A 9668-nucleotide genomic window follows, 5' to 3' on the forward strand; every position below is an offset into this window, starting at 1 on the left:
TTCGGTTCTTCCCTGGGCTCCTCACTGGTCTATGTGTCCTATTCTCTCCCTGTAGTTAATCTGCAAACTTTACTGTGCTACATCTCCATCTTCCATTGAAACATCAGTCATAGCAGACATCATAACCCATAGAGGATGGATAAGTGACTGAAGTGTGTTGTAGCATAACATTTAAGGCTGTGAGTGTACTTAACAAGTGTCCCCCAAATGGTGGGAGTGACAGTCAACTTTCTTTTGTTCAGAATGAGTCTTTTAGCTTTCTTGTAAATTAGTGGGGAAATTAAGCACTCGCAGCCCAAATGGTTAGTGTGTCAGCAAGCTGTTGCTCCAAGAGTTTGGAGTAGAGGGGAGGGGCAGTTTCAGTGTAGCAAGTAGACTGAGTAAAAGCTGAGTAAAGCTGTTCATTTCTCTTAATGTTTTTTTGTTTTTCTTACACTCTTTCATCCAATGTCCAGGTTTACCACAGTAATGACATCTGCCCTCTCTCTTAGGACATTTGCGTTTCTGTGCAGCCAAAATTATATACCAGTTATCACTGTAAAGCTGCTTTGACACAATCTGCATTGTAAAAAGCGCTATATAAATAAAGGTGACTTGACTTAACTTGACTTGACTGTCGATTCTCTGTGTTGACCTTAAAGGATGCTGCTGCAATCTTTACTCTTGCCTTGACATCGGAGTCTCCTTCCCAACTAGCTAACCTATCCAAGCTGTTTTGCAGGGTTCCATTGGACCATGTGAGGTCTAAGAAAGGCCATTCTGTATTCTGATAAAAGCCCATCAAACCACATGCGGACCAGTGGTCCATTATCCTCTAACACCTTCTCTGGAGTGTCAGCTATTCCACTGTATGCTGCAGCTGACTGACAAAATCTTTCAGACAAATCTTTCAGACAAAATCTGGCTCGATTGCTCGATTGCTCCTGTCTGCCTGTCTGCCTCGCTGCTCAGAGTGGTTTGCGTCTGTAACTCTGTATAGCTTTGTTTTGAATCTCTTACTTTCATTCATATTATCATTACCTTATATCTAATATTGCCTACCACATTAATCTGACGTCGATAGCTTTTAATCTTTTAATCTAAATCGCTATTACAACGCGTTTGCATCTTGCTAGCTTGTTAACTTGTCATCAGTCTCTCGCGCGCTCCTTTTTCCTTTTTCTATGTGTTCATCAAACGGCTGTGGTAAGTCGGATCAGTCTACAAACACGGTGAGTCATGTCATCCTCTCCCTCTATTGCAAGTTGTTCTGCTTGTCACATGTTCAGTATAGCTTTCTCTGTCAGCGATGTCATAAATGTAGGGAAATAGTCAGGCTGACAGAGAAAATCTCAGAATTACAGACACGCATCCAAACCTTAATCGAGGATAGTAAGAATGCAAGGGCTTCAGATACTGTTTTGGATGCGACTAGCTTAGTGAACTCTGTACATTGTTCGGTTCTGGCTGTAGAGCCCGCGCAGCAGGGCACTTGGGTAACGGTGAGGCGGCCTAGCCGCGGAAAACACTACTCTTCCATTCCAATAAAAACATCAAACAGGTTCTCCCCACGCACCTACTGAGAACCCTGTTGAAAGTGCCCTAGTTATTGGTGATTCTATTACACGGAACGTGAAAATAGAGACACAAGCCACCATAGTCACATGTTTGCCGGGAGCCAGAGCACCTGACATCAAAGCAAATTTAAAAGTGCTGGCTAATGCTAATTGTAAATACTGTAAAATTAAAATTTACGCCGGCACTAATGATGTTCGACTTCGCCAGTCGGAGATCACTAAAATTAACATTAAAGAGGTGTGTGAACTCGCAAGTACAATGTCAAGAAAAGTAATCTGCTCTGGCCCTCTTCCTGTTCGTCGGAGTGATGAGATAGTTAGCAGATTATCATCACTCAATGGCTGGCTGTCTAAGAGGTGTCCGCAGAATAATATAGGTTTCAAAGACAGTTGGACAAGTTTTTGGGGCAGACCTGACCTGTTGAAAGAGATGGTATTCATCTCTCCTGGGATGGTGCTGCTCTTCTCTCTAGTAATATGGCACATAGTCTTAGAGCTGATGACAAACTGGGGCCCAGGTCAGGAAGTAGCAGACAAACTGGCTAAACCTACCATCTGCTAGCTGCCTCACGTTACAGAAGTCAGATAATTCCCAACACATAGAAACTCTTACACCTAGATATTATCACATAGAGACTGTGTCTGTACCCCGAATTAGTAAAAACAAAAAACTTCCAAACCCATTTAATGGTAAAAATTTAATAGATGTTCAACAAATAAAAAATAGAGATAATACTGATAAACAAATGATAAAGCTTGAGTTGTTAAATATTAGATCCCTTTCTTCAAAAGCACTTATTGTAAATGATATTATCACAGACAATAATCTAGATCTGCTGTGTTTGACAGAAACTTGGCTAAAACCGGACGATTACATTACTTTAAATGAGTCTAGCCCTCAAGGTTACAATTATCGACACAATACTTGTCAGAAAGGCAAAGGGGGAGGTGTTGCTGTAATTTATAGTAATATTTACAGTATTAGTCAAAAGTCTTTCAAATATAATTCCTTCGAAGTGATGGTACTTTATGTAACATTATGTAAGTTGACATTTGTGCTGGCTACTGTATACAGGCCACCAGTCAAGTCAAGTCAAGTCACCTTTATTTATATAGCGCTTTTTACAATGCAGATTGTGTCAAAGCAGCTTTACAGTGATAAATGGTATATAATTTTGGCTGCACAGCAGCTCTTAAAGGAAATGCTGTCAATGTAGGCAGATGCAAAGCACTGTTGAATATCAAATGTCAAGTGTCCCCAACTAAGCAAGCCAAAGGCGACAGCGGCAAGGAACCCAAACTCCAACAGGTGACATCACCTGGCAAACAGGTGGCAAATAGGTGTTAAAATGGAGAAAAAAACCTTGGGAGAAACCAGGCTTAGTCGGGGGGCCAGTTCTCCTCTGGCAAACAGTGCTTTGTTACGATTCAGGTAGCTATCATAAGCCCGATAGGATCGCAACATTCAAAGTATTTATTCCAGTTCAATCCATCGTACTCATCACGCCAGTATGGATGGTTTGTTGAGGAACTGTGCAACTGGCTGTCGTGTCGATGAGGCCTTCACAATGGATGATCTAGTTGACTCAATCTCTGCTGACACTTCAGGGGTGCGTTGTGGTCGTGTCAAGGAGTAGGTCCTCAATCTCACCTGGATACGGCCTGGATCCGGTTGACTACGGTAAACCTCAGGATAAACAGAAAGACTAATATTAGCGTAGATGCCATTCTTCTTCTGATGTAATGAGTGCATCTGGTGTTATAGGAAGTGTTCCCGGTTCCGGCTGACCTAATTTATGCAGCCTAATAATCCTTTAACGGATTTGAAAAAATAAATTGATAATGTGTTATGTGTATGCCAGGTTAAAGAGATGCGTTTTTAGTCTAGATTTAAACTGACAGAGTGTGTCTGCTTCCCGAACAATCCTAGGAAGATTGTTCCACAGTTTAGGTGCCAAATAGAAGGATCTACCGCCTGCAGTTGATTTTGATATTCTAGGTATTATCAGCTGGCCTGAATTCTGAGATCGCAATAGACGTAAAGGACTATAATGCATTAAGAGCTCGCCAGAGGTGGAAAGTAACGAATTACATTTACTCGCGTTACTGTAATTGAGTAGTTTTTTTGTGTACTTCTACTTTTTAAAGTAGTTTTTCAAATCTGTAATTTTATTTTTACTTAAGTATGTTTTGTTTTAAGTATTGTACTTCGCTACATTTTAAATCATACCCGTTACTAAGTAAATAAAATAAATAAATAAAATAAAAATAATGCAAAAAAAATAAAAAATCGCGCCCTGGAAACTACTGCACTGATTGATTGTTGGGCGGGAGAACAAATGTGCTGAACTCACAAGAATGATGGAGACGGGCAAAACAGATGATGCAGACCCAGCTGAAAGTGAAATGCCATCAAATTCTCATGAAGCAAAACCCTGGCCATATTTAAGTGACCACTTTGACTTCAAGTGCAAGAAAGGCAACAGCTTTATTATGCAGTGTAAGCTGTGTTTGCCCAAGTCGACTGAACTGGCAGCTTATAAAAACTCGACATCAAACCTGCGCAAACATGTTGAGGTAAGTTAATATGTTGTATCTTTAGTTTACATGATTGTTGTACTGTTGTGTTGCATCAGTGCGCGACATTTTTAATGTTGGTTAACACGAGAGTCGGTGATTAACATGGACTTGGGGCAAAATTATCCATGCACAATTAAGCTAGCTCTATTTCGAGTGTCACGATTTAAGTGTCATGAAATGAATGAAAAGTGTTATATTTTAGAGTAGATCTGCTGCTGTTGCATTAGATTTAAGCATTACTGTTTAACATTACAACATTACTGTACTGTTTTGATTTGTCACTGTGAAGTTCAATTGTGGGCTCGAGTTCTGAATCTGCTCTTGCGAATTACTTGTTTTTCTACCTAGTTTATAACGCTAAATGATGTCCCATTAAAATTACCAAATTATTTTAATTTGTGACAGCTCAAACATGCTTTTTAGTCTGGGACTAGCCTTAAGCTTGGTCTGTGAAACCAGGGGAAAATGTTTTTGTTGCTGTCTACATGCTCAGTGTATCTATATGCTCTTTCAAACAGTGAATACACTGGCTAGGCATAAATACCTCTTACAAGCCCACTTCAAAACTATTGAACTATCCCTTTTAATATGAATGAATATGACAGTGGATGTATTAACATGTCTATACTAAATTCAGTATTTTTTTAAAGTTATGTTCATATCTTAAGGTTCAGTGAGCAAGCATTATGAAATGTAAAAGACAAAATGTGATGTGTATGGAAAACCTTTTATCTATAAATGTAAATATTTCAGATTCAGCATGTGTAATGAACATGACATTGATTTAAATGATGAAAATGTTTTGGTTACAGAGAAACTTTGTGGCAACACGGAAACGAACCCTGGAACCACCAGAAATCCCAACCAAGCAAGCAAAAATAAGTGACGTAATTGCACTGGGTGCAAACAAACGTGTGCCACAGGCAAAGGTCGACAAGCTCATGATTAACTTAATTTGTGAGGGTCTTCATCCATTTTCTTTGGTTGAACAACCTGCTTTTAAAGAACTTTTACTTACACTGAATCCTCAATGCAAGGTCATATCCAGACCCACTCTCCAGACCAGAATTGATGAAGCTGCCAATCAGTTGAAGAAGACTTTGTTGTCACACCTCAGTAAAGTCCGCTATGTTGCCACCACTACTGATTTCTGGACTGCGCACCAGCAAAGTTACATAGGGGTGACAGCTCATTGGATAGATGAGGATACCTTAGAGAGGAGATCCGCCGCGTTTGCTTGCCAGAGATTGAAAGGGTCACACACCTTTGATGTTTTGGCAGGCACTCTTGATGACATTCATTGTCAGTATAGAATAAGGGGAAAAGTGGTAAAAACCACAACAGACAGCGGCTCAAACTTCATCAAGGCATTCAGTGTGTTTGGTGAGCAAAGCCAGACTGAGGAAGCAGAGTCAGAATCAGATCAAGACTCTTCTGAAGAGCCCAAAGCTGATTACCTGGACACATTCAGCATCCTGGAACAAGAAAGTGGTCTTGAGTACCAGCTTCCTCCACATCAAAGGTGTGCATGCCACCTGTTAAATTTAGTCACCACAACAGATGCTGCTTTGGCAGAAAAGAACAATGACACATACAAACGGCTATCATGTGCAGCCTTTGGGAAATGCCAAGCAATGTGGAACAAGTCAGGTCGGTCATACATGGCAGCAGAAATTGTAGAAGATAAATGCAAGCTCCAGCTCATCCGGCCAAATCAGACTAGGTGGAACTCTACATACATGGCTGTGGAGAGAATCGTAAGGATCATACAAGAGAATGGTGAAGACGCTATCAGAAATGTCTGTGAAGAATTCAAAGTGAAAAACGTGAGTTTTTTTTTTTTTTTTTTTTTTTTTTGAATATAATTTCATAAGTATGAAATGACACAAATGAAAATCATTTCCCGAAGTTCCCCTTTGTATTTCTTTTTTATATATTTGTGTAAAATTGTCAAAATACATTTCCATACTCTGCTACTCATTCCACGCCTATTCCTGCAAGAAGTTTTTTAAAAGTTGCATATGTTTTATGTCCTACAGGCTGAGTCCAGCTGAAATTGTTTTCCTGACTGAGTATTGCACTGTTATGAAACCTGTTGTGAAGGCATTGAACATTCTTCAGTCTGAGACCAACACACACATGGGGTGGCTCCTGCCAGTGATCTTCCAGTTACAAGCCAAACTCAGCAGACTGGAGACATCCTCCAAGATGTGTCTGCCCCTTATCAAGTTCATATAGTAAGGATGAACACACAAATACACTGTAAAGATATACAGAAGGGCAGGGCAATTAAAAAAATAAATAAAAAGTTACCATGTTGTTCATTTGACAGGTTTGTTATTTGACAGGTCTGTTATCTGAAAATGGCACAGTTTTGTCTTAATTACTTGAAGGTCCCTGGCCCAATTTAGATTTAAAGTTTTGTAGTACGACTCATTTGTATTTAAGAAAAGGATGCTCTACTGAATCCACAGTTCACAGCCATATTCAGTGGTTGTGTTGTTTAAAATGTTTTATGGGATGATCTGCACTAAAATGACTCATATCTCCCTAAATAATTTAAATGGTTTTTATTTTTATTTATTTTATTTTATTACATTTTTTTATTATTGCACTTTAATTTGTAAAGGTGTTCCTTCAATTAAAAACAAATAGTTTGAGTTTTATATCCCCTTGTCTTTTTTGAACTACACTAGAATCCCCTACCCCACCCCTGCTGTTAAAAAAGTAACTTGGTAACTTTTACTCTGAGTAAATTTTTAATGAGCTACTTTTTACTTTTACTTGAGTAGATTTTTAGACAGGTAACTTTACTTGTACTTAAGTAAAATTTTACTGAAGTAGCAGTACTTTTACTTGAGTACAAAATTTTGTTACTCTTTCCACCTCTGGTTGCCAGATATGAGTATATGGAGGCAGACAACAGTTTGTGAGTGAATACTGTTTTTCAGGTGGATTGGAGATTGTGGATGGATGGAGAGATGGAGCACACACCTCGTCTTCGAGGTAAGCTACAGTTTTACAGATGATCAGGACAGAAGACGCAGGAGACACAAGGGAACAGGAAGATGTTGGAGAGATGCTGGAGAAACATAGCATTCACTTTGGAGGTAAGGAGTGCTTTACTCTAACGAGACCAGACAATATGGGTATCCAAGCTGTGTGCTTATATGTGTGTGGTGATGATCAGTTTTCTGGAGACGGTGCTACTTCTGATTGGCTGATGGTGGAGCCTGGCAGATTCGTGACAGTATGTTTGACTTTTTTTGTCAAATAATTTTAACCACATTAGTCTGCATACCAATGGCTCAAGCCTCCATTACTAGCTCTAAAATAGCGTTTTGAAATGGAGGCTTGGGATTAGATGAGTAAGAAATTAGTTGTACACACAAGAGTGTTTTAAGGACAAAAGGCTCCCTTTCAAAGTCTTGAAATAAAACATCTGAACAATTTCTTGAGGTATAATAACAGTATAGTGTAAGTGGAATAATTGACTCTGGGCTGTTGAGTTATTAAAAAAATAATGCATACCCGAAGTGTAACAGTGTCACGTCTTGTCTAGTTACGGATTTCTAGTTTCTTGTCTAGTTTGCATTGTTACTGATTACGTTTACCTGTTTCTAGTTTAATAACTCATTTTGTCCTGTGTATATATACCCCCAATTTAGTTCAGATTTAGGTCTGTTATTGTTAGTGTTAAGGTTGGTTTGCTTTACTCCTGCATGTTGCATGCCGTGCTCCTGTTCTTCTATGTTCCCAAGTTTTTAGTTTTGTTTAATTAAACGTCTCAGGTTACGCATGTAACCATGGTTCCCTGAGAACAGGGAACGAGACGCTGCATCTGAACCAGTGTCTGAAACATATATCCAATCTCGGCAATATCATATTGACCGGCGACAGCCCATGATAAGGCCTGATAATATAAAAGAGGTGCCCAGATAACATGTCATCCGCTTATCGTCTGAAGGGACTGTATGCAGGCAGGCCCTGAGGCATGGCAAAGAGACGCAGCGTCTCGTTCCCTGTTCTCAGGGAACCATGGTTACATGCTTAACCTGAGACGTTCCCTTTCAAAAGGGAACTCGCGCTGCGTCTGAACGCTAGGGGAACGATATACCCACGCTGCCATGCTGAGGGGAGTGCATGCCACGTATGGCAATGACAGCTATCAGAATCCGGCAAATTCAAATGACATGCCAGACCCACTCACCCTACGGGTCACAAGTGGGTTGTCAGTGACAGCGCTCCCAGCGGTCAAAGCCCCCAGCCAGTCACTTCTCAGGGGAACACTGTCACCCTGAATGCCACCAGGGAGGCTGACCCAGTTTCCAGCTGTACTAGTAACCAAGTCTGCCTACAACCTGTCTGTTTATATAGAAATAGAGTCTCCGATACAGAAAGTCTCACGAAGAGACATCTCGAAAGAGGGACTGCGAAAGGGCTGTAACCAATTCAGACTGGATCTTAGAGATGGGCATCCTGGAGAGCAGGACTCAGCAAAAGCGCTATCAACCCTTGCAATCAAGGGGAGTATATCTGCTTGATCCTAGGATCTACAAAGCACCTATGTTTCAAGGTGCTAAGGAGGCCGTGCACTCTAAAAAAGGGGACCCTCGCGAGGGGAATGCTCACAGCCTAGGGGTTGATCTAACTGGGAGGCTTCAAGAGAAGCCTTCGACCTCTGACCAGCTTAGGGAGCTAAGTACTCAAATCTACTCTCAGAATGAGAGGAGTCCCCAGCTTGACCTATGAGGTCGACCAGGCTATAGGCTAGGAAACAAAGGTGAACAGAATTAGCAAAGTCAGCGACACGTAATAACGTGCGGTCTCAGGAAGGCAGATTAGTAGAAGAGTACTTCAGTAAAAGCATCCTTTTTGCAAACATGCAGCAACATACCCTTGAGGAGGCCCGTTTGGGCCTACTACTCCAGATGAACACAGGCAACAACTCATGGCACCCACTACACCATAAGACCTTGCTGACCGAAACCCAACCACAGGGGACTTGGGTCAGGATGGCCTACAGCGGCCGGCTATCTGGTCTCGAGATTTAGCTGGCAGAGAAGTACCCGCTCTGAGGGGAATTCACTTTTAGAGGGGCCCCTTAAGGGCAAACACCTCAAGCGCACTGGCTGAAAAATAGTCGTTGCTAGCTGCCATGCACCCTCTTAATGGGGGCTGGCTCTCAGGGAGGCCTGTAAAGACCAACAACCTGATAGCTAGCTGTCTAAGGCCTGCAACACTGGGGCTCGCCCGCAGGGAGGCATGCTAATACACAGGAAGGCATGTTAAGGCCAACTACCTGATAGCAAGACTAGCTAGATGTCCAAAGGCCTGCAACACTGGGGTTCACCCATAGGGAGGCCTGCTAATACACAGGGAGGCCTGCTAAGGCCATCCACCTAATAGCAAAACTCGCTAGCTGACCAAAGCATAAATAGCTGCCAGTTACATCTACCAGAGAACCCATATTGCTGGGGACAAGCCTCCAGGGCGACCCGCTAGGTCCAGCTACTTGGTAGCCAGTTCAAC

General features: G+C 41.4%; 1 protein-coding gene across 1 annotated transcript; it reads left to right on the top strand.

Moving 5' to 3' along the window:
• Positions 1–4443: 4443 nt before the first annotated feature.
• Positions 4444–7014, top strand: LOC127500330 (E3 SUMO-protein ligase ZBED1-like). Its single transcript, XM_051871436.1, has 2 exons — positions 4444–5962; positions 6176–7014. Exons 1-2 carry the CDS (start codon positions 4925–4927, stop codon positions 6188–6190), a joined length of 1053 nt encoding a protein of 350 aa, XP_051727396.1. The 5' UTR covers positions 4444–4924; the 3' UTR covers positions 6191–7014.
• Positions 7015–9668: the final 2654 nt, after the last annotated feature.

This window comes from Ctenopharyngodon idella, chromosome 18, assembly GCF_019924925.1.
Source record: "Ctenopharyngodon idella isolate HZGC_01 chromosome 18, HZGC01, whole genome shotgun sequence".
In the NCBI taxonomy this organism is placed as follows: domain Eukaryota; kingdom Metazoa; phylum Chordata; class Actinopteri; order Cypriniformes; family Xenocyprididae; genus Ctenopharyngodon; species Ctenopharyngodon idella.

Bases quoted from the DNA above. Each gene is read 5' to 3' on its own strand.
- LOC127500330 (XM_051871436.1), top strand. From the start codon at position 4,925: ATGATGAAAATGTTTTGGTTACAGAGAAACTTTGTGGCAACACGGAAA.